At 59.0% G+C, this 24139-nt stretch overlaps 2 protein-coding genes across 6 annotated transcripts in view; both read left to right on the forward strand.

Moving 5' to 3' along the window:
* Window positions 1-228: 228 nt before the first annotated feature.
* Window positions 229-21360, forward strand: NCS1 (neuronal calcium sensor 1). Of its 5 annotated transcripts, NM_001245155.1 has the most exon segments (9): window positions 335-593; window positions 13620-13644; window positions 15053-15191; window positions 15619-15697; window positions 15808-15896; window positions 16209-16286; window positions 16607-16723; window positions 17392-17531; window positions 21241-21360. In NM_001245155.1, coding segments are annotated over 7 exon segments (573 nt in total). In that variant the 5' UTR covers window positions 335-529; the 3' UTR covers window positions 16706-16723; window positions 17392-17531; window positions 21241-21360.
* Window positions 21361-23369: 2009 nt separating this feature from the next.
* The window catches only part of HMCN2 (hemicentin 2), a 32699-nt gene continuing 31929 nt past the window's right edge, over window positions 23370-24139 (forward strand). Inside the window, exon 1 of the mRNA XM_072936729.1 lies at window positions 23370-23711. Coding sequence (XP_072792830.1) covers window positions 23483-23711 — 229 coding nt within the window. The 5' untranslated portion in view covers window positions 23370-23482. The remainder of the gene's footprint in view (window positions 23712-24139) is intronic.

A 24139-nucleotide genomic window follows, 5' to 3' on the forward strand; every position in this document is an offset into this window, starting at 1 on the left:
AATTCCCGACAATTCCCTCCGAGTGTTTCCGCCCATCCCGGCGGGGCGGCTCGGGAGGGTCCCGGCGGCGGGGGCCGCTCTGGAATCCCCTTCCCTGCGGGGTCCTCCCGCCACTGGGAGCGGCGGGGCCGTGCCGGAGCCCCCTCCCCATCCCCATCCCCATCCCCATCCCCATCCCCATCCCGCAGCGCGGGGCGGGGCGGGGCGCGCCGCCCCTCCGCCCCTCCGCGCCCCCGCGGCCGCTCCGCGCCCGGCGGCGGAGGGCGGGGAGGGCGCGTGGAGCCGGGGACACGCACACGGACACGCACACGGACACGCACACGGACACGCACACGGACACGCACACGCAGCGCGGCCCCGCAGCGCGGATCTGCGGCCAAACCTCGCCAACAAAGACCCCTCCGCCCCCCTGGCCGCCGCTCCCCGCGGGATGTAGCCGGGCCGGGAGCCCCAGCGAGGCAGCGGCCCCGCCGCTCCGTGCCCCGCAGCGAGGCCGGGAGGCGGCGGGCTCCGAGGCGCTGCCGCCACCATGGGCAAATCCAACAGCAAGTTGAAGCCTGAAGTTGTGGAAGAGCTGACCAGGAAAACGTACTGTGAGTGCCCGGGGGGTGCCGGGGGGTGCCGGGGGTGTGAGGGGATCCGCGCTGCCGCCCGGCCCCGCCGCTCCCCCGGGTCGGTGCCGCGGCGAGCGGCGGCTCCTGCGGGGCCGCTCCCGGGGAGGGCGCAGGCTCGGCCGGGCTTTGTTGGAGGAATTCAGGGATTGGCCTGGGAGGAGGAAAAAACCCATAAGGCGGCAGAGACACGGAGAGAGGCAGCGAGCCAGGGGAACGCGGTGGGTTTTTTTTCTTACAAAAACCATCCTCCGTGGCCTATTTCTGAGCCTCCGGGAACGGCGGGGCCAGGGCCGCATCCTGCCCGCCCGCGGCGCCCAGCGGAGCATCGCGCCCTCCCTCACCGCCCCCCGCCCCTGCCCCGAGCATCCTTCCCCCGGGCTGCCCGGCCCCGGTACCCAGGGCCCGGTGCGGGGATCGCCGTCCCCGTTCCCCGCTGCCTCCCCGCAGCCCGGCAGCAGCTCCCGGAGCGGGGTGCCGAGCGTCTGGGTGCCTTCCAAAGTTTGGGTGCGTTAGTTGGAGGGGTTCCCTTTGTTATTGCGCTCTGAAGTGGAGAGAAGAGCCCGACACCGGCGGGTTCGATATTTATCTGAGTATCTCAGTATCGGTTTAATAACCTGATTTTCTGAACGAGTGGCTTTCCCGTCTGGACCTCCACCGTAATCTAATTAACGTGGCTGGTGCCTCAGCCATCCAGTTTTAGCAAAATCATTTTTTTTCCCCTGAAGGATGCACAAAGGAAACAAAGGCTTTGGTGGCTCAAGTTTGCCTCCCCGCTTGCAGGTCGCAGATATTCCCCAAACGTGCAGCAGACCTGCGAGCTCTCCCCTCTGTCATTGCTGCAGTCCCACGGCAGCGCTTACCCAAAAAGGCAATAGATGAGGATGCAGCAAGTTCTCCCATATGGAGAAGAGGCAATACTGGTGCATTGCACAACCCTACACGCGGGGTTGCTCTGTGCCGTGGCAGCAGGCGGGAGGAGGGCAGGTGCGGGGGGCAGGTCCGCATAGCCAAGCCGGGAGCGATGGTAGGAGAGGTTGGGGTACCCCAGCTGGGCTCCCTCAAGGTGCTCGGGGGGAGGAAGCAGTGAGAAGGTGGCAGTGCCAGGTGGGCACAGCCCCCACTGGAGCTGAGCTGGGTTTTGGTGTCCTCACTGCAGCCGGGCCAGGTGCCGGCAGAGCTGTGCTGCAATCGCCCGCTCGGTTTGCAGCCACTGCGCCGACCTGATCTCTGATGGAGGGGAATTTGGGAACAGCCAGCCCCAGCACAGCCCTGGCTGCTGGTGATCTCCTGTGTGCTGGCCTTTCTGCACACCTGGGGCGGCTCCTCTGCCCAGGGAGGTGCCAACACCAGTGGGGCTGACACAGGGCACGCAGGCAGAGGTGCCCCTTGTCTCGGTTACAGCCAAAGCCAACCAAACACAGCGCTGGTGAAGCCAATGTCTTTGGGCACAGGGATGTCTCTTAGCTGGGTAAGGCCAGCAGGTCATTGCTTTGTTGAATCACTTCATCCCCAACTTTCTGCTCCTCTCTTTTGGGTGTCCTCCCCTTTCCACTGCACCCTTTCAGACAAAGATTGTGGTCCTCTGATCCCTTCCTCAATGAGTTTCCAGTCTGCCTGGAGCTTTGCCTGCCTGCCCTGGACCTCTCGCTGCCTCTTTTTAAAGATCCCTGCACCTGTGCAGGTGAGGCAGCAGCACCCAGCAGCACGTGGCCTTTTGCGTGGCTGGAGTCTGGCACAGCATCCCAACGTGCCCCAGCAGCATGTGGCTGCTGATGTGGTGCCTGTCAGGCCGAGCTGTTGCTAATTCCAGGGTCTGTTTGTTGAGCTCTGCTCATTCCACCTCTCATCTCTGGGATTAATTACTTTTGCTGTGCGCCTCTGCCCCTTTTCTGCAGCTGTCAAGGCGAGCGTGCATTCCCTTGTCTGGTGAAGACTTTACAGGGCCCTCCCAGGCACGGCTGAGAGCTCTGGTTTATCTTCAGACCATGGGAGATTGGAAAGATACCAATTTCCTTCTGTGTTTTGGGGAAGGCAGGCAGGAGGGCAGGGCTGTGCTGGGTACAGTGCCAGGAGCTGATCCAGACCCCGCTGCTGTGGCTGCTGGAGCAGCTGGAGCAGGGGACAGTCATACACACAAATCCATGGCCTGCTCAAGAATGTCTGGGGGCCTGCTTGGAAAAGGCTTTTTTCCACAGCATGGTGATATTTAGGCACGCTTCTGGCAGACACAGGAGCATCCCTGGCCTTTGCTGCCCATCCCCTGTCCCATGCCCTGCCGTGTTACCAAGCAAGTGCTTGTGTGTGCTGCTGTTTCTGCTGTGCTGCAGCACATCTGGGCAGATGTCTCTAGCAGCCCAAACTGATGCAAACCTGCATTTGTCCCGGGGAGGTTCCCGTGGCAGCGTGAGCCGTGGCTGTGGTACGTGAAGGGTTTCTCCCACGCTGGGATTTCCTTCCATTGCATAATTTTCTGATTGTATGGATTTCCACACAAAACAAAGCAAATACCAAAAAGGCCCCTCTCAGTTCTGCAGGATCAGAGGGAAATGTCACTCCCTCTCCCTGCCCCATGTGGCTTTTCTGCTAATTTATCTCAACCATGGGACACAGAAGACATCTTCTTCCCCTCAGTGCTCTTCAGTGCCTGGTGGCTTCTTGTGTCCCTTGTCCTCTCTGAGCTCTCCATCTCCTGTTTGTGGTGTTTCTCTGGCCTCGCCTCAGCTGCAGCAATCCTGGGCAAAGCAGGAGATGGGAGCAGCCAGGAGAGGAGCACGGGAAGGCTCAGGTGCCAGGGCAGCTGTGGACAGGGAGGTTGAGCTGAGGATACTGCAGGGCAGCTGTCAACGGGCTCCGTGAGCTGTGAGAAATATTTCCCTGAATGTATTCAGAGCAGGTTGCCCCAGGCCCTGCTGGGAACTGGACATGGAAAGGCAGGAGCCTGGAAACCTCATCCCTTGGCTCCCCTCCCCACTCTGCTCCTGACTTACGGTGCTGGGGGCCAGATTTTAATGGCACTTGGACACCTAAAGGCGTGGAAGGGCTTCTTTGAAGTGCTGGCTGCCCAAATCCTGTTGGTTTGGACCCATCTCTGTGTGCCTTTCTGTGTCTCTGGGCTCCTGAGTGCCCAGGAATACCTGGCAGTGCCAAGCTCCACCATCTGCCAGGTGCTGGTGGGGACAGCCAGGCTGCAGGGCTGTTTGACCCTCCTTGCAGACAAGGCTGGTGCCACACAGGAGAGTGCAGGAGAAGTCAACATTGAGTGATAATAATACTGAATAATAAATGATGTAATTCTTCGTGCTTCCATAGATCCTTTCACTGAAAAGTGATTAATACTAATTAATTCATTAATCCTTCTGATGCCTCGTTGGGGTAGCTCAGAGATGCAGTTTGGTGTTGTGTCCCAGGAGGTGGTAACTCCCGAGACTTGAAGGAACCACCATCCTCCTTGGATCACATCCTCTTCCAGGGGGGTTTAATCCTGAGCTTAGCTTGGGCCAGGTGCTCACGGCTTAGGGCCACAATGGGATTTGGGATTGTGTTTAAGACCCTTGTGGGGCCACAGTCAGAGGGTTCTGCTGAGCTGGAGATTTATGAAGGTCCTGAGGTGTGACTGCAGCCTGAATGAAGCGGGTGACGTGCACGTGTGCAGTTGTGGGTGCACCAAACACGTCCTGGCTGGAAATGACTTGGTGTGGACTCCTGGCAGAGAAACTGGGAGAGAAACACAGTTCTGAGTGTTCCATCTCACAGCAGCACTGCCAGGCCAGGAACCCTTCAAATCATGAAGCACTTTTAAAAACGTGCACTTGTTTCAGGAGAGCACATTTTAGCTCTTTTTTCCCAGTCATTTTGGGGAAGATTGGCTTTCAGGGTTCCCTTTGCACAGCTGCTGCCCATGTCCAGGCTCTGTGGTATTTTTGAGGCTGCAATAGCTGAGCAGTCAGGCATGCTCAGAGCTCTGCCGGTGCAGCAGCGTGGCTCTGGGGCCAGCTGGGGGCTGGCATGGTGGGGATGGTGGCCCTGGTGCTCCTGAGGCCACAGTGGGGCTCAGGTGGAGATGTGGGAGCCACGGTGAGGGTGCCAAAATGACAGCCAGGCTGCAGAGTGGGTGCGAGGAAGATGCTCTTTTCCCAAGAACCGCATCCCACCCACTGTGATCTATTTTGTGGATTTTAAACTCACTCTGGCATCATCATTTTCTGCTCTTTCACAATAAGCCACAAAAATTGGCTCCATTGCTCGACAGTAATGCAGGGAATTAAAGGGCATTAGTTTAAGAGCAAACTATAAACATATTGATTTGTAGTTACAGGGGTATGTGGTGGCGGGTGGTGGAATTCTCTGGGAAAGGAAAGGAAATTCTACGATTGCAGCAGTTTTCAGCCAGGAAAATGGATTGGTTCCTTGCTGGCTGAGGCAGCCTGGGGCTTTGCTCCATCATGCCACCCCAGTGCTGAGGAAATGTGCTGGCTGGGGCAGTGGGCAGGAGCAGAGGAGGAACCTTGGTAGCTCCCCCACTGCTGCTGGTTTATTTTTAGTGTTTGGCCCCAGGCACTGGATATCTCTGCCAGGTTGGTTTGTGTTGAAATCCCTCCTGTTCTCATCCAGCAGAAGGTGGGGTGAGCTGGCCGGACCCGTTACCCCTCAGTGGCAAATGCTGGGTGAAATTGTCATTGTGGGTGACTTTTAACAGGTCCTGGAGTGCCAGGACAGATGGGAATGGCTTCAAGCTGACAAAGAGCAGGGTTAGGTGGGATGTCAGAAAGAAATTGTTCCCTGTGAGGGTGGGGAGGCCCTGGCACAGGGTGCCCAGAGAAGCTGTGGCTGCCCCATCCCTGGAGGTGCCCAAGGCCAGGTTGGCTTGGGGCAGGACGATGGGCAGGAGGTGCCAGGGGGATGCCCTGGGGCTGGAGTTTGTTTGGGGCCTGGTTTTGCTGCAGCCACGTGTAAGGCAGGGCTGTGAATGGGATTGCTGCGGTGCAGGTTCACTGCAAGGTCCATGTGGACCTGCTCTGCTGCCTCTGGAGGACTGGGGTGGTCTGGAGGCATCTCCAGCTCCTTCTCCAAGGCGATCCCAACCTGCTCCCAGTGAATCCAACCCAGGGCATCCCACACACACATGGACACGGGGCTCCATGGGGAGATGTGAGCAAAACAACTTCTGGGGTTTCAAAAGCAAGTTTTGAGGAGACCCTGCAGTCTCTGGGAGGTTCTTGCAGTGCCAGGGTGGGGAGGGGGAGACGTGACCGACACCCTGAGGGTTTCTCTGCAGCAGCCGTCCCCGCCGGCCACGCTCGCGCCGCTGCTGCTCCGGCATCACAAGAATCACATTTCATTTATCCCCTGACATGTTAATGGATCTGCTTAACCACTCTCCTGACCTTTGCTGCTGCCGTTATAATTAAGGTTGTGAAACAAGAAGCTCTGAAGGCACCAAAGGAAGCGGCTGCTTCAGGGAGAAGCCTGTGGCACGCTCACTCTGTTATCGGGGTGACATTTGTGGGGTCGCTTTGTTCCTCCTTCCCCTCCTTGTTCTCCTGGATCTTCTGGGGAGCTGGATGTCAAGGAAGCCAGGGCTCGTGCCCCGGGCAGGGGTGGCCATGGGGGGCTCAGCCCCACAGTGGTCTGTGTCACTTCCATCGGCACCGCTGCACAGGGCTCCCTCCCCACACCTCCTGCTGGAAAGGAGGGCTGCCTGTGCTTCATCCACCTGTTTCTCCAGCATCTTCTGATTGATGGCTGGACCTGGTGGAGCTGCTGTGGGTCTCTGTGTCACCCCCCAGTGCACAGTGATCCCTACAGGAGAGACCAGGAGGGCAGCAGGGGTGGGCCTGCTGCTGGCAAGGCTTTGCTTTGAGCATCCTCCTGACCTTCCATGGCTCCAGGGAGTGATGGCTGAGCCAGAGGCACTTCCCTCCTACTTCCCACACTGGTCTAGAGGGGAGTTTTCTCCTCTACCCGGGGCAGGAACTGTTTCTTGGGTTGGAGATGGTGCCTTGGAGTGCCAGAGGATGCTGAAATCCCTGTGGCCGAGGGATGGATTTAAGCAGGTTTCAGGACACGGCTGCCCATGGATGGCTGGGCAGGGGGGCTGCTCCATCCCTGCTCCCAGCAGCACTGGGAATCCTCTGCCCCTCCAGGCATTGCTGTGCTGGCTCGTGGGGAAGCTGGGATTCAATCCTGGGACAGACCTGCCACAGCCACCAGCTCCTGCTCTGGGGTGCTTCAGCCTGATTCATTCATTTCCAAATGAAGGCACTGCCTTTGCCCTTCCTCTCCTGCCTTTGCTTCAAATAACAACTGCTTTTTCCCTAAACCCAATTTCCAAAGCCTAATGTCGGGCCCTTGAATATTTAATAAAGTCTAAAAAGGATTTCAGCTGCATATTGGCTTTCCTGTTGGTACCAGTCCCGGGGGAGATGAGAACTGCTCATGGACCTGTTTATCCAGTCTGGGAGCACGGCAGACCACTAATGGCAAGGAGAGTGCCAAACACCCCGGCAGTGCTGCGGCACTGCTCTGTGGGGACAGGGCACTGCTCCGTGTCCCAGAGGAACAAATGACACCAACAACTCTGTTGGCCTCGAGTTCTGAATGTCTCAGAGGCTCCCAGACATGCTGGGGTGCTGGTGATGTCTGATGGGGGAGAAGCCAGACTGGGAGAGCTGGGATGGGGATGTCCCGCTGTGACAGACACAGCTCTGGCTGTGTTGGTGCCCACACTGCTGGGGCTGCTCCCAAATCCCTTGGGGATGTTGAGGGATGGGCTCCCACACAGGGACATCTCGGTGTGTGGGTGATGTGGCCGGGAGCAGGGATGGGCACGGGGCTGAGCTGGGGGCAAAAGAAAATGACATCAGTCATATTCCAGAAACAGTTTGCATGGGGGTGACCCTGGTGCCACAGTCGTGTTTTACTGCCTCCTCCCCAGAGCTGTCCCTGTGCTGCCGGGGAGCAGGAGCAAAGCCCAACCAGGGGTGCTCTGGTGGCCCCAGAGCTGCAGAGAGCACGGGACTGGGACATCATTAAGGAGTTCAACCTGAATTTTAGTGAGACCACATCGTCAGGACCAAACTATCCAAATTTCCAAACTGCTGATGCGGTGTATCCTAAAAGTTACTGTCATCAAACAGGGACCTGAGTGAGCTCTGAGTGCCCCAGGATGGGCTGATGGACAATCCCAGGGGAGAACTGAGCCTGCAAGAGTTCACCCCGTCCCTCCAGCACGGTGCAGCTCCCGTGGGCACTGGGCTCTGTGCTGGGGCTTGGTGCTGGAGCTGGGGCAGTGCACCGGGAAGAACATCGAGTTAATGCTCCAGCTGTCCCTGAGGGCTTCCCCCTGACTTCCCCGAATTGCACAAAGCCACCTGACAGCCCAGGCTGCCAGAGGGGACCCCGGCCAGCCCTGGCACACTGGGCACCTTGCTGTCCGTGCAGGGAGGTGCCCATTCTGCATGAGGGGCTGGATGAGGTCTCATGGCTGCTGCACCACCTGCACTGCCGCGCTCTTGGCTTTGTGTTTTGTGGGGAAAGGCCTGGAAGTGGGAATGGCGCTCCTAATCGCTCAATATTGACATTGTGATGATGCTGAGAGTGGAGTTTGTATCTGATTTGCGTTCAGACAGTTCTTAAATATGTGTTTCGCCGGGACGAGGGGCGGAGTGTGTTTGCTATAAATTGCAGGGTGTGCGGGGCTCACCCGCAGCCCCGGGCTCGTCCGCATCGCTGCCCAATTAATTCACGCATGAGCACCCAATTAACACACACATCAGCGCACGATTCATTTCCATACGAGCATCCAGCTGGATTTATGCATGGCTGCCCAGTGAATTCCCCGCTGGATCGAACGCTGCAGCTCCGTGCATGGGCGCCCTGATTGGTGATGCATGAGTGCCCAATTAATTGGCGCACGTGGCTGCAATTAGCTCATGCCTGAGTGTCCAATGAATTCATGCATGAGCACCTGATGCATTCACACCTGAGTGCCCAATTAGTACGTGCACAAGTGTGTTATCTCCTAATTACACTAATTTACACATGAGTGCCCAGTGAATGGGCATGTGACTGCTAAATTAATCCGTGCATGAGCGCCCCGCGAATTCATGAATGCCCAAAAAATGGATGTACGAGCCCCCAGCTGGTTCATGCATGAGCGGCCCTTGCGCTCTCACCACAGCACCCGGGCAGTTCATGCATGAGCACCCAATTAGTTCACCTAGAAGCACCCACATAATTAATGCACGAGTGCAAATTAGCGCACGCGTGATCTCCCGGTGTGTTTTTGCGTGAGTGCCCTTCTGGCTCAGGCAGAGGTGCTCATGCATGGGGATGCATGAATGCCCCATTCCTTCACTTCTGAGCATCCATTGTGGGTGCCTAATTTCCCCCGGCCTGGGCACTGCTCTGGGCACCCACAGCAGGTTTAGGCAGCCCCAAACCCGATGGGAACCCCATCCTGGGATGCCCGGAGATCCTGTGACAAAGCCACAGCAGGTCCTTGGTGGAAATAAATCCCACGGTCACTGCCGTGACCCCGTGTGTGGTGCTGGACTTGTTGCCCGTGGGTTGGCACAGCTCATGAGTTGGCATAGTTGGAGTGCCCTGTGGCGGTGAGGGAAACCACTTTGTGCCTGGAAATAATTAACTGGTTTCCCTGATAAGCCTGTGGTGCCGACGGGATCAGGGTGCTTTCCTAGCAGCTGGGGCAAGGGGGGACGTGTGGGGGCTCGGGGGAGTCTCCTCACTGGGGACAGTGCTTGCTGAGCCTTCGGGAACCCAAATCCGCCCAAGGACAGAGCCAAAGGACAGTGCTTTTGGCACCCAGGGCTGAGCTGGGTGCGCACAGCCCTGCTCAGGGCACAGCTCTGAGGCCGTGGCCTTGCATCCAGTGGAAAGGATGTCAGCACAAAACAAGCCCCTGGGGGGCTGAAGCATCTCGTCACCTCATGCATCCCACCGTGACCGGGGGTCCCTGAACCATTCGAATCCTCCTTGCTCCCTGCGGCCGATGGGGATTTGCAGTCCCGGGTCCTTCCTCTCCTCTCCTCCCCTCTCTGCCTGGCAAACACAAATTAACAGGCTTGAGCACTGATTAACCAGAGCTGATTCTTGCTGCAGTGGCAGCTGGGTGGTGGGAGGAGAGGGGGCACGCGAAGGGCGGGTGGTGACGGAGCTGTCAGTCCTCGCCTGTGCCACTGGGATTGATGGAGAGGTGGGGGAGAGGGCTGGGGGAGAGCTGGGTACCGGCAGCCGGGAGGAGGGGGCTGGGGGCTGCTCGGGGGCTCTGTCCCTCTGAGCTGGGTGAGACGTGAGACGCCGAAACCTTCCCCACAGCTGGGGTGGGAGAGGGAAGGGACCGACCAGCGAAGAGAGAGGGCTCCTGGGTGCGGTTTGGCCGAGTGGGGCAGCTCCTGGGCTGCTCTGGGTGCTCTGGGTGCCTGTCCCTGTCCCTGTGGGTGCTCTGGGTGCCTGTCCCTGTGGGTGCTCTGGGTGCCTGTCCCTGTCCCTGTGGGTGCTCTGGGTGCTGGTGCCTGTCCCTGTGGGTGCTCTGGGTCCCTGTCCCTGTGGGTGCTCTGGGTGCTGTCTCTGTCCCTGTGGGTGCTCTGGGTGCCTGTCCCTGTGGGTGCCCTGGGTGCCTGTCCCTGTCCCTGTGGGTGCTCTGGGTCCCTGTCCCTGTGGGCGCTCTGGGTGCTGGTGCCTGTCCCTGTGGGTGCCCTGGGTGCCTGTCCCTGTGGGTGCTCTGGGTGCCTGTCCCTGTGGGTGCCCTGGGTGCCTGTCCCTGTGGGTGCCCTGGGTGCCTGTCCCTGTGGGTGCTCTGGGTCCCTGTCCCTGTCCCTGTGGGTGCTCTGGGTCCCTGTCCCCGCTCTCTCCGCGCTGTCGCAGAGCGGGGCTGAGCGCTCGGGCGGGTGCCACCGGGTCTCCCTGCTGGGCGCTGCCTCTTCCAGCGCTGAGGTTCGTAAGGAACGATAAAACTCTGCCTTTATTTAGCGCCTTTCACCCCCGAGGAGCCCGGGGCACGCTGCTGCTGACGAGCTGTACGTGCACTGTCCATGGCCCTCCTCAGCGGTGCCGGGAGGGAGATGCGGGACAGAGGGACAGCCCTGTCCCCGCCGTGTGTCCCCAGCCTCGGGTCAGGTCAGCCACGCAATCAGTAGGTGTCCCCGAGGCTCCTGTGGCTGCACATCGGGCATTAGAATTCCTAATGTGCCGCTCGGAGCGTCAGCACCCAGCGGGGTCCGAGCGGCTGGAGAGTGGCAGCCGGGAAGTCATCATCTGTCCCGGGTCTGTGACAGCACTCATCCTCTGTCCCGGGTCTGTGACAGCGTCATCCTCTGTCCCGGGTCTGTGACAGACTCATCCTCTGTCCCGGCTCTGTGACAGCGTCATCCTCTGTCCCGGGTCTGTGACAGACCCATCCTCTGTCCCGGGTCTGTGACAGACTCATCCTCTGTCCCGGATCTGTGACAGCACTCATCCTCTGTCCCGGATCTGTGACAGCACTCATCCTCTGTCCCGGATCTGTGACAGCATCATCCTCTGTCCCGGATCTGTGACAGCGGTTATCCTCTGTCCCGGATCTGTGACAGACTCATCCTCTGTCCCTCATCTGTGACAGACTCATCCCCTGTCCCGGATCTGTGACAGTGGGCACAGGGCGGCGGGTCCAGCTCAGTCCCCACCCTGGATCAGGGCTGGGGTGGTTCCCTGCCCTGGGAACACTCTGCCCTGGGCAGAGGGGAGATTTGGTGGCGGTGGAGGGGTGAAGGCAGAGCTGGGTGGTTTTCCAAGGTTTGGGAGGTGAGGCCGTGCTCTCGCCTCAGCACAAACCCCACAGATTCCCCAGCGCCCGGGGCTGGTGGACAGGCACCGGTGCCTGTGTGCTGGAGGAGGGATGGGGCTCCGTGTGGCTCCATGCCAGGGTGCACATTAACAAATCCCTCATCGGGAGCCCTGCGCTGGTTTCCAGCCTGGCACCGGAGCGGTTCCCTCGGTCGGAACAGCCTCTCCCGGGAGCATTACGCATCTCTCCCGCGGCTCGAGGGGCGCTGGCTCCGTCCCTCCCTCAGCCTCAGCCCCAGCGTGTCATTACCAGCATTTCTCCCGTACTAAAAAAAGCACAAATTTCTTAATTGTTTCCTGCTGGAGTTGAAAGGCAGCTCCCAGGCCCAAAATAGCACGCTGGGGGAAAGCAGCCGAAAAAGAGAGAGCAGAAGGCGATTTGCCTGGAGGGGCTGAGCCGAGCTCTGACTGCAGCCCCTGCCCCGAGGGCTCACCCTCATCCTCCTCCTCCCCCCTGCCCTCCTTGCTGCTCATGGGTGCCCGGGCCTGCAGAGCTGGTGCTGGGGCATCCCCTGGGCATCCTCAGGGTGGAGGTCAGGGCCGGTGTCCCAGTGTGGGTGTGTGCAGGGAGGTCTGTTCCTGTTGGAGATGTCACTCGGCATCTCTCTTTTGGAAGGATGCTTCTGTGCAACCTTTTTTTTTTTGTTTTTGTGATGGGGAAATCCCTTGGAGCTGCTGTGACTGATGTTTTAGCCCACCCCAGCTCGGCTGTTGGATGCAGCGTGTCCTTCCTGCCTCCCTCCTGCCAAGAGACCGCTGTGTGCCCAAAACAAACAGCCCTCCAAATCCCACCTGTGACACTGCCAGAGCCCTGTGTCCTTCAGGCCAGATGCTGAGCATCCCTGTGCCTGCATCCCCTCTCCTGGGGAGCTGCTGAACACCCTGTGCTGCTTTTGCTGAACCCCAGGAAAATGGGGAAATTAAATACTCTGTCCCTCCAGCGACTCCTGTGCTGGGATGGAGGGACCCTCCAATGCATGGGGACAGCCTTGGGCACAGAAATTCCAGCTAACAGGGATGCTGGAGCCAGAACCCAGCTGGTGATGAGGTGGGGGCTGTTGTGTGCCCTCCTGGCTGCCCCATTGCTGCCACCCCTCACCTCTGAGCTCTGTGCCTTCTGCCAGGCACGCTACAAATCTTCCTGATGGAAAATTGCTTTCTTTATTTTTCTTGCCATCGAAGGTAATTGGCATCTGATGGTGTGTCTTTGGTCTCTATTTTTATCAGCCGTTTGCACATTGACATCTCCGCTCGCCTCATTATCCCCGTGCCTTTCAGACCTGTGGCTTTTCTATCATTATTTAGATGCATGACGCAAAGGAAATGACAAAAGAGGCCGTTCCCCCTCGTGCCCACCTGCTGGCACCTGGCTCCCCGCTGTGGGGAGGCACAGGCACAGCTCCTGCAGTGGGACATGCAGTGACAAGTGCCAGCCCCTGCCCAGCATCCCGCATCCCTCAGAGCCTTTCCTCTGCTGGGGACATTTTCCCTCTCAGCAGCTGTCCCTTGGCTGGGGACAGTTGGGGTTGCCAGTGCTGTCTGTTTGCCAGGTTGTTGTATTTTGGGTTTTTTTCCAGAGCCTGGTGAGGCTTCTCGGTGTGCTGGGATGGGTTTGATGATGTTTCTCCAGAGACAGCTGGTACCTGGGCAGATGCCAGCCCTGGGGCTGTGCCTGTGCCCGCGCTCAGCGTGTCTATGGCAGGGCCAGGCAAGTCCCTTCCCTGAGCCACCTCCAGGCAGATGTTCTGGCAGATGTTTTCAGGGTTGTTTTGGCCCTGGGAAATGAGATAGCAGGGCCAGATCCTCCCCAGGCATGATCAGCTTTCATGGTCTGTCGTAGTTCTGCATTCCCTGAGCACAACACAAAATATCCTGGGGAGTCTCCCTGGTTTTGGGGGTCCCCAGCACCTGCAGCCCTGGCCCCATGGAGCACCTGGGCTGGCCCAGGCTGTGCCTCAAAAGCAGTTTCTGCCACATGGGGAGAACCTGGCAGCTCGTGGAGCAAGTGAAACCTGAAATGGATTCCCCGGGGAATTCATTGTTGGGCGCCCCAGAGCATTCCCCAGGAAATTCACTGCCAGGCAGTGCAGAGGAACAGCTGTCACTGCAAAAACACTAAATTCCTGTCTCTTTTTTTCTCTTTTCTCCCGTTTTCTCTTGCAGTCACAGAGAAGGAGGTGCAGCAGTGGTGAGTGCCCGCCGTGGTGGTGAGCTGGGGCACGGGCTGTGGGCAGGGGACGGGAGCTGGTGGCACTCAGCCACCCCGCTGGGCAGAGCAGGGACGGGCAGGAGGTGTGGGCAGTGCCCCTGTGCTGGGGTGCAGGTGCTGCCTCATAAAGAGGAGACCAGAAAGTAGAGGGATTTTCCTTGCACAGTGGCTCTTTCCTCCCCATACGAGCAGCCAAAGAGCATGGGGACATGGGGACTGTCCAGCTGGTGCCCTGCTGCAGGAGGCTGGTGCTGTCCCAGCACGTTCCCTTTGGCAGCAGGGTGCCAGGGGTAGGACCCACTGCTGGTTTCTTGCCAGCAGCTTTCTCTCACTCCATCCCCTCCGCCCCACCGAACACAGCGCCCTAGAAAAGCCACTGCTTCCCTTTCATCTCCCTATCCCACCAGTCAAGGTTTGCTTTCTTTATCTCTTTCTCTCATCCTTCCCCCCCACCCGGTGAGTCATAGCTGCAGCAGCGTGAAAAAGATGTCACCGGCACTTCGCTTTCCCACCTCGCCACCCCCTTCCCCTCCTCCTCCAGCCCTTGTCCCGCTGCAGCGGGTGCCTGACAGATCTGGGCGATGTTGCATAATATTCACCCACCCCGTGTGGTCCCCGTGTGGTGCCACACGCTCCCTTGGTGCTCCCTTGGTGCTCCTTTCGTGCCCACACCCATGGGCCAGTGAGCCCCTTCCCTGTGCCCTCTGGTGCAGCTGCACTTCACAGCACCCAGGTCCGGCCTGGAGCTGGGAGCGAGGGCTTTTTGGGGTGTTAAAGCATCGATGGGTTTGGAAGTGACCCTGGCTGTGCTACCTGAGGACACAGGAGCCCTGCTGTGCACCCCAGCTCCTCTGGGGTTGTGCAAAATTTGTCACAGAATATCCTGAGCTGGAAGGGACTCATCAGCATAAGTCCAGCTCCTGGTGCTGCACATCCCAAGAATCCCATGTCCCAAACACTTCCTGAGCTCTCACATCACCACTGCCCTGGAACGCCTGTTCCAGCCACCCACAGAACTCAGTGGTCACTGTGCCATTGTTTATTTGCCAGGGCACGGCTGCAGCATGGCATCGCTGCCAGTCCTGGCTGGGCAGTGGGTCCCTGTCACCTCCCATGTCCCACACAATGTGCAGCACAAACCTGGTTGTGGCCCTGTTGCCACTTGTGGGCTGGCAGCAGGTTAGAGCCGTGCAGTGGCATCACTGGTGCCGCTCACCGTTTGTCCCCGCTGCCACCCTCACTGTGGCACTCACGGGGACTCATCCATGGGGTGGGTGATGGGGGTGACACCAGGAGCACCTGGGGACCTTCCCAGCTCCAGCCCACTGCAGCCCTGGGGGAGCCCCCAGCCCAGAGGGGAGGCCCACGCTGTGCCCTCCACCCGCAGGTACAAGGGCTTTATCAAGGACTGTCCCAGCGGGCAGCTCGATGCCGCCGGCTTCCAGAAGATCTATAAGCAGTTCTTCCCCTTCGGTGACCCAACCAAATTTGCCACCTTTGTTTTCAACGTCTTCGATGAGAACAAAGTAAGTCTGGGATCCAGAGGCTCGGTCGGGGCGGTCAGGGCTGGGCCTGTGGTGGTGGTGGGATGGATTTGGAATGTGCCTGGCACTGGAGGAGCAAAACATTCCAGCACTTCCTGAGGCGTGAAATTGAAGTGGCACAGCTGGAGCGAGCCCTGTGCTTGTTGTAGTTGGGGAGAGTGACGTGGGGAAGGACAAAGCAGGAAGGGAGAAGCAGTGTTTTGGTGTCCTGACAAAAGCCCATCCCTGTGGTGCCCCTCACGTTCCAGAGCCGCTCCTGCTGGGATGTTCACTGGCAGCTGGATCACAGTGCTGGGGATAAGTGCATCACTCCTCCCTCCCTGCTGCCTTTCCAGATGTGCCCCCCTAGAGGGGATACATGGGCAGGGAGGAGTGGCAGCAGCACCCTGACCCCTCCTTTTCCCCCCAGGATGGGAGGATCGAGTTTTCGGAGTTCATCCAGGCGCTGTCGGTCACCTCCCGGGGGACACTGGACGAGAAGCTGAGGTGTAAGTGCTCCCCGTGGGATGCTGGTGGGCTCAGCCCCACGAGGGTGCTGGGGTGTGTGTCCAGGGCAGGGACCACAGTCCCAGCCCCTTGGGCTTGCTCTGTCTTGCAGGGGCATTTAAGCTGTACGACCTGGACAACGACGGGTACATCACGAGGAACGAGATGCTGGACATTGTGGATGCCATTTATCAGATGGTGGTAAGAGAGGCAGGGGGGGCACAGGGCAAGCAGTGCCTTGGGGGTCCCTGCTGGGATGGAGCTCAGCTCTGTGGGAATGCTGAACCACCCCCAATTCCTTCTTCGACCTTTATTTTGGTGGGGGGTTATGGCCATTGTGGCCGTCATGGCCAGGGCAGTGTCTGGATCTGGCTGCTGAGGGTGGTTCTGGTGGCAGCTCTGTCCCCTTGCACCCTGTCCTGATGTGGGGTGTGGGGGGACAATCTTGCCTGGGGACACCCTGCAGGCAGGGCACGGATGGGTGTGTGACCTGGTCCTGTCCTGCTGCTGCAGGGGAACACAGTGGAGCTTCCCGAGGAGGAGAACACACCAGAGAAAAGGGTGGATCGGATTTTTGCCATGATGGACAAGGTGAAGATGCTTGAGGGTTTTTTCCCTGTGGCCAAGGGATTTAGGAGGTGCTGTGGGTCCCTTTGCTGCATCCTGGCTCCTGCAGGTGCCTCCTTGCCCCACCGACACAAAGTCTGAACTGCTGCCGAGATCACTGTGGGATACCCACATCCCTCTGGGATCCCTGTGTCCATTCCAGGCTCTCCAGGGTGGCATTGTCCCCTGCAGGGCTGCAGCCGTGGGGGCTCAGTGGGGTGGGGAGGGTGTGTGGGCTGTGTGGCCGTGCTGGGCTGTCGGGTGCTGGGCTGGGTGAGCGGTGCAGTGACAGGAGCGTTTTGCAGAACGCAGACGGGAAGCTGACGCTGCAGGAATTTCAGGAGGGCTCCAAGGCCGACCCCTCCATCGTGCAGGCGCTCTCCCTCTACGATGGGCTCGTATAGTCCCGGGGCCGAGCGACGGTGAGTGCGGTGCCAGGGGCAGCCCCATCTCCCCATCTGCCATTCCCGCCTCCCCCGGGCTCAGGCAGCTGATTCTCCTCTGCTGAGGCACCAAAACATGGATATCCCCCCCAAATCCAGCCGGGGGGAATGTTTTCCCCATTCTGATAGGTTTCTCCCAGTCCTCCCTGTGTCACAGAACCCCCTCAGACCTCGTCCCGTGGAGATGGAAATGTTTGCCTGCAGCACAGCTCGTGCTCTCACCAGCAGATGTGGCTGCAGAGGAGGCAGGGAGGCAGCTGGCGTGCTGGGGGCATGGGGACACTCCAGAGACAGATTATATTAAATGTTTTATTTATCTTATATCTATTATATTATGTTATGCCCTGGAGCTGGGTTTGGCAGGGACACTGGTTCACAGCATCACACAGGTGCTGGCCTGAGCATCCCGTGGTCCTCGCTGTGCCCTGTGGAGCTGTGCAGAGTCCCTCGGAGTGTTTTGGGTCATCACAGTCCAGGCAGTGTCCTGGGGGTGGGGTGTTTTTAACCCTTCTGGAGTTTTGAGATTTTCAGTATCTATTCTATTTCTGGCCTTGCCCTTCCAGCTGTGCTGGTGTCTCATGAGATGGCCACAAGGATTTCTGGCCGTCCTTCTCACCCCGTTTCCCTCCATCCACCCTCTCCTGCAGATGCTGGGGGAAGATGCTCTCCGTGCCATCCGACCACCGCCGTGCGAAGCTTGCCTGTCCCTCCCGGCCTTCCTTTCAGTTCTGCGAGCAAGGAGTGCCCTCACAGCCGGGCTCACTCCCCTCTCTGCACCCTGAACCAGCCGCTGCCATTCGCCAACTTCTGCTTTTTCCAAAAAAACCCCCGTGCCAGAGCCCGGGCTGAGCGGCGGCCGACGTCCAAGACTCCAGAGCCGGGGGAATGGCTCGAGCAGCGCCGCAGGCAGAGCCCCCTCGGCCTCCTCACCCCCTTTCTCCCTTTTTCCTACATTTTGGGATGGGACTGCGGATGCGCCGGCGGGATCCTCTCTTGGGAAGCGGCCGGAGAGGAGCCCGAAGGCAGCGGGGGCTGCACCCCCGGGTCTGTCCCTGCGGGGTGCTCGGGGAGCCGAGGCACCGCCAGAGTCTGGGAACAGAGTCCTGGCATCACCCACGATGCCGCTGGCAGCCCGGCTCGGCTCACTAGGGATATATATTATATTATTATTTTATTTTTTCTGGTGAGACAGTATTGTGCTTTTTGGTTTGGTTTTGTTTTGTTGTTTTTTTTTGTTTTGTTTTTTTTTTCCTTCAGTGGAAAAAAAAGTGAGGCTTTTTTTTATATGCCCAATCTCGACGATCGATATCCTTATTTATTTGTTGTAAATGTTGCTGCTGTGTTTTGTCTCTCATGCGTGTGTCCACCCACCCAGGTGAGGATTTGTAAGGTTTACATGCTCGTATTGCGGGGACCCGGGAGCCTGCAATAACAATGAAGCCAAAAATCTGCCTTCCCCCCTCTCCTCCCACCCCCTGTATCCCAAGCTCCGTGGGCTGGCTGCTGCTTGGAGGGGATGCTGTAGCTTCTGTTCCTGTTCCCGTGTTCCCTGCATTTTTCTGTTCACCCTTAGGGAGCCCAGTGAGGGCTCATCAGCCCAGCCTGTGAGCAGAGCGAGCTCCATCCCTCCATCAGGCAGGGTGAGGAAACTGCTGGGCGCCAGAACATCGCTGTGTCCTCCCTTTTATTCATTTCCTCGCTGCACGAAAAAGTATTCACGGAGCCCAGAGTTGGGTTGTGCTTTCAAGCAGATCCCTGTGCTGTGTTCTGCTTTGCAGATGGGGGAAGGTGTTTGGTGGTGGCTGTGAAGCACCCTGTGTGCTGGAGTGGCACAGGGGGAGCCTTGTTCTGTCCTGTTCCCATCCCAGCTGGGCCAGGGTGGCAGGGCAGTGCCAGGCTGGGCTGAGCACAGCTCGGGGTCTCTCCTTCCCCCACCGCTCCCACAGGACATGGGAGGTTTTGCTGTGTCTCTAAGCAGAGCTGCTTGCACCCAGAGGCCTTTGGGACCCCTAAAGCCACCCTGGGGCCTCACCTTCCACCTCTGGTCCAGCTGATGGTAGCAGCATCTCTGCACACAGCTGTCTCAACTGCTGTGGCTAAGCCCGGACAGAGGATTGTCCCCACAGCAGTGGGAGGTGACATCTGGGGGTGGGGGACAGTCTGACAGTGTCTCACGATGCAGGAGACAAGGTGGTGCCTCAGCATTCCCTGAATCCTCCTGGCATGGCAGGGACAGATGTCCCAGCCAAGGGATGCTGGTTCTTCACCGTGCAACCCCACTCCCCAGTTTTGGGATTTTGTGCTTGTGGTACTTCTTGATGCCCTTAAAAAAAAACACCTTTCCCCATGCCCAAGGAGACTGACCTCACGTCCACGTGCAATATTTCTGCCTCTTCTGCAGTTCCTGCCCCTGAGGATGCCCATGTTTCATTGTGGGGGTGCTTCTGAAGGGCGACCCTCACTCACTCCCATGGAAACCCTTTTCCTTGTTGCTCTGTGGCCAAAATGCAACTCTCTGGGGTAGGATTTTTTGCAGTGCCTGCAACTTGTTGAATGCTCATCTGCCAGACCGGTCCCCTCCTGGTGCCAATCAATGTTCCCAATGAATGTGACACTGCTGTAATCACCTCTGCTGATGAATGATGGCCCCTGTCATGTTTGACGTAGTTCCCAGGCAAAGGCAAACCTCATTTACTCTGACACTGTTCCCTGGAAAGCTTTTAATTTTTGGAGGACCTGTCATGGGCTGAGCTCCATCAGTGCTCACAGATGTCTCCCCAGGGAGTCAGCCCTACCAGGGCTCTCGGCACGCTGTCTGTCCCCGAGCAAAGCGTTTTGGCCCCAGTGTTCCCCCTTGGCTGTGGATTTGGGGCCCTGGCTTGGATGCTTCTAGTCCCACTTTGGGGGAGCACTCAGGGCCCCTGATTCCTTCTGACCACCACCAGGGTCTGCAGTGTCTTGATATCACTGAAAATAAGGCTTGGAGCATCTCATGTTTGGAAATGTCGGCCTTAACCTCCTCGTGCCTCAGTTTCCCCCTCAGCGGAGTGGCTGGGGTGAGCCATTGCCCTCTGGAAAGCAGTTTGGTGTCTGTGCCCTGGCAAGCACGAGTGCTGGATGCGGCTCAGGACTGCGGGCACAGGGCTTGGCAGGACCCACCGAGCCCCAGGCACGTGCAGAACCCTGGGAACAGCGCGTGGAACGCTGGGTTTGTCAGGGAGTCTTTAATTCCAGCCTCTGTTTTACACCTGCTCATGAGGAAACAGGCAGCAAGCCCTGCTTTGTGTCTGTTCACACTCGGGTTCCTGGTGCCTGTCCCAAACAGAGCCCTGGCCGTGGGAAGGGGCCCAGAGCACAGCCAGGCAGAGGTGAGGCTCCAGCCCTGGTGACTGTGGCATGTTCCCCCTCTCATTTGTCCCTGTCGGTGTTGCCCCATTAAATGCCATGTCTGTCCTTTCCTTTCTTTTCACTTTTCTGTCTGTGTGCTGATTGTTGCTGCTTTGTGTCCGTCTTTCCTTGAGCTCTGGGGCTGGGCTGAGCTGAGCTGTTTCCCCCAGGAGCAAGAACGTGTGAGAGGGCTCTGGGGGCAGATTCCCCCCTGCCCTCTCCTCACAGCACAAACCAGGACCCAGGAGAGAGAGAAGTGAAGGGTTTTTCCTCTGGAGCAGGCTGTTAATTAATGCAATTTATAACGAGACCAGGCTGGTCCCGGGAGTGCTCTCCGCTGGGTTGGTGGAGGGGGGTGTTTGCTTATGGGGGACCCCAGACCCTGTTTGTGCCAGGTCCCAGCTGCACCTCACCCTCCTTCAGAGGAGCAGATGCCTGTTGGCTCTTCCCGTGCCAGCAGGACACCACGTTCCTGTTGGATGGGAGGCTGAGGCTGTGGGAATCCCAGCCCAGGCCTCTGCTCCTCACTGGGCAGGGATGCAGCTGCCCAGAGGGTGGAATTGTCTTGGAGTCTTGGGGTCTGGCTTTGAAGCAGGGCCAGGCATGGCATGGGGGCAGCTGAAATCACTGGCAGAGCTGCCCCCTTCCCATGTATTTAGGATTGGGGGGTCATTTGGGATGGGTGAGTGACCTGCAGCCAACTCACTGTCCCCCATCCAAGGAGGAGATTTGGGGCATTTAGTGAGAGCATCTGTCCTTCCTGAGGGCATTGGAGGGGAGAGTCTGCCTGGGACAGAAGTGAGGACTGAGGGCAAAGGAGGGTGCTGATGGCCCCAGTCTCACTGCAGTGTGGGGTGCAGCAGTTCTGGGGTCTCAGTTACACATTTCAGCCCTGCCTATTCCAGCAGCACTGCAGCAAAGTCATCCTTCCCTTCTCTCTCTGCCCCTGTGGCCACCAGCCCTGGGCTGGGTGTCCTGTGCCACAGGTGTGACCCTGCCCAGGGGGGTGGCCGAGCCCTGGGCTGGGAAGCAGCAGCTCCAGCAAAGAGCCTTGTTTGTGGAGATGAAGCCTGTGTGTGCGTCCGTGCCGGTGTCTCGGCTTGCATGCCCCGCTGCCTTGTCTTGAGATGAATTCAAGAGCAAACCAAGCAAATGAAACAGTTTAATAACAGAACAAAACAAAACCCAGGAACTTTGTGACAGTGGAAATAAAAGCTTAATGACAGTAACCAAGTGGCAGTGGTCTGTGATGTGTTGGGGTGGGGGCTGGGAGCTGAGCTGGGGGTGTCACTGTCCCGTGCCCCAGGCACAGGGCTGGGATGGGACCAGCACAGGTGTAAATTGGGATGCTCTGGGCTCTGTGGGTAGTCAGTCAGGCAGACACTGTGCCCGCACTGTGATGAGCTGCCAGGTCTCAGCTCCGGGCATCCCAGGCACCATTCACCCCCACGACACTGCTCCTCCCACCTCCTTTAACCCAGACACAGCCCTCCCTCTTCTGGGTCCCATCCTGACACCGTGCCTGCAATGTGTCCTTTTTTTTCCTTTTACAATGCAGACACAGCCGTGTGCCCGTGGGCACTGTCCCTGTCCCCTCTGAGCCCCCTGGTCGATGCAGCGGGCTGGGAGCCACTGGGTCACTTTTGGCACAGTGGCTGCAGAGGAATCTGGCTACAAATATCCCACAATTGTGTCCCAGTGCCTGGACGTGCCCCTGGGCAGCCCCCCTGCTCCTGGCAGGGCTCACAGGGGGCTCACAGCCCGGACTGGGTTTTGACGAGCAGCCTTGGCCATTCTGCTCTGCCAGCTCTTGTGGAAACCCTGCCAGGCCTCCCTGGCAGCCCATCCCCTGTGTTTGCTCTCCTAACGAGGCTGACTAATTATTTCCGGGAGGCCGGGGGAGATGCCCTAATGGTCCGAACAAGGAGGCTGTGTTTGTGCAGGGGGTTTTGTCCAGGGGTGCTTTGTGCCAGCACATGGTGGGAGCTCCCAGGGATTCCTCCCCTGTGCCATGCAGTGGGCAAGGAGAGGCACAGGCTCCCAACCACGGTGGTTACCCAGGAGCTGTGCCTTAACCCCCAGCAGGGAAGGGGTTAAAGCCCAGCTAGCATAGGTGCTCCTGGCACTGGGAGCACTGGTGAGTGTGGGAAGGGCTGGCTGGGATTCATTTGGTGATGAGAGGAAGCTGTTGGGGTGTTTTTTGTGCCAGCAGCGCTGGTGCTCCCTGCCAGGGTGCAGGATGGAGCTGGCATGCAGGTTGGGGACTGGGGATGATCTAAGGTAGGTTTTGTGGCACTTTGGGGTGGGGGACTCCCCTCAGCTCTGTGGGGCTGGGAGTGCAAAGCCTGGGGGAGTGCAAGCCCTGGCCACTGGCACAGCCCCAGGGGCAGAAGTGCCACTGTCCTGCTGTAAGGGGGATGTCCTTGCTCTGAGGTTGGGCTAGGCTGAGCCCACGCTTGCAGGGATAAAGGAATGCACAGGGATAAAGAATTGGTCCCACTGTCCTGGGTGTGGATTATGAGACCGGTGATCTGCAAGGTCCCCCAGCTCCTGCATCTGGGAGGAGCAGGGCTGCTGCTGGGGGTGCAGGAGGTGCACAGCTTCACCTGGAGCCGGTTTTGGCCGTGGCTGAGCCCGGCTCCTGCTGCGGGGGAGTTGAGCAAGAGCAGAGCATCCCTGCGGAGCAGCCGTGAGCTCAGCGCTCCTCACTCCCAGCCAGCGCTGCCGGCCAAGCACCGCCTGTCCCGGCCCATGTCCTGGCTCCGGCTCTGTCCACGCTCTGTGACTCTTTGCTCCCTCTCGTGGGGTGGCTGCGTGGCTGAGCCCACCCCACTGAGCCCCCCGACCTCCAAGCCCCATTGCAAACCCCCATTCCAGGCCCTTTGCCCAGCGAGGGGGAGTTGGAGTCCTTGGGGCTCCTTTCCCAGCTGTTTGACAGAATTTGGCAGGGTTTCCTCCCAGGTGCTCAGCGGTGACCCCCATGTCCTCCCCTCACCCCCCGCTCCCCCCAGCAGCGCAGGGGCTCTCTGAGCCAGGGGGTCGGCGCTGGGGAGGGCGTCTGGGCAGCGTTCCTGACAATCCCGTGGGCTGCAGGATCTGCTTCCCGATCCCTCTATCTCCATCCCCATTTCCTCCAGCTCCCACCCACCTCCCTGCCGCGTCGCTGGCTCCCAAAGTCCGCTTTTCCCTCCCGCCCTCGCTGCTCCCTCCCAGAAGTCGAAGGCTGGAGGAGCAGGTCGGCAGCTGCCCGGGGTCCCCTCTCTGTCCCCGTGTCCCTCCCTGCCGTGGGGACGGTGCCCACGGGCACAAGGAGGCGAGGGGTGCTCCTGACACCCGAGCGTGTCCCCCACGATGCAACCCCACCGAGGGGTGCTTGTGGGTCTCTGGATGCTGCTGGCCCTCAGTGTGGCCGAGAGCCCCCCAGGGTGGGCCACTCTCGCCTTTGTCTTCGATGTCACCGGCTCCATGTACGACGACCTGGTGCAGGTGATGGACGGGGCCTCGCGCATCCTGGAGCGGACACGCAGCAGGAGCACCAAACCCATCAGCAACTACGCCCTGGTGCCCTTCCATGACCCAGGTAGGTCCAGGACAGGGTGGGGATGTGTCCTGCCCGGGATGGGGCTGTGGCTCTGGCTGGGTCTGGCTCTGAATCATTCACTCCACAACTGCTTGCACTGCCCCTTCTCCCTGTTTTTAATGCCCTGCTGACTGCTGTGCTGGGGATGGCACCTCAGCAGCAAGGGGCTGGGCTCCTGTCCCCAAGCCACCCTCTGGGGGTTGTTTCCACTGTATTAATCCCAGGGGTGCTCTGTTGTGGGTGCCTCTTCCCCTTCCATCCTGCTCTAATCTCCCTGGAACAATGATCAGGGTATTTCTGTCCAAGTCCACAACGTGCTTCCAGGTCACCTCAATAAAAACATCACTTGCTAAGAGGCTTTGGTGACTTGCTGTGATACCAGAATAGTTTCTTTCTGCCCCTACCTTTGTCTTCTTTTTGTGCACACC

The sequence above is a fragment of the Taeniopygia guttata genome, chromosome 17 (genome assembly GCF_048771995.1).
Source record: "Taeniopygia guttata chromosome 17, bTaeGut7.mat, whole genome shotgun sequence".
NCBI classification, from domain to species: Eukaryota; Metazoa; Chordata; class Aves; order Passeriformes; family Estrildidae; genus Taeniopygia; species Taeniopygia guttata.

Coding starts and splice junctions, on each gene's coding strand:
- NCS1 (XM_072936479.1), top strand. CDS start 14,931: ATGGGGTGGGTGATGGGGGTGACACCAGGAGCACCTGGGGACCTTCCC. Junction 15,192..15,618: donor ACGTCTTCGATGAGAACAAA/GTAAGTCTGGGA, acceptor TTTTCCCCCCAG/GATGGGAGGATCGAGTTTTC. Junction 15,897..16,208: donor ATGCCATTTATCAGATGGTG/GTAAGAGAGGCA, acceptor CTGCTGCTGCAG/GGGAACACAGTGGAGCTTCC.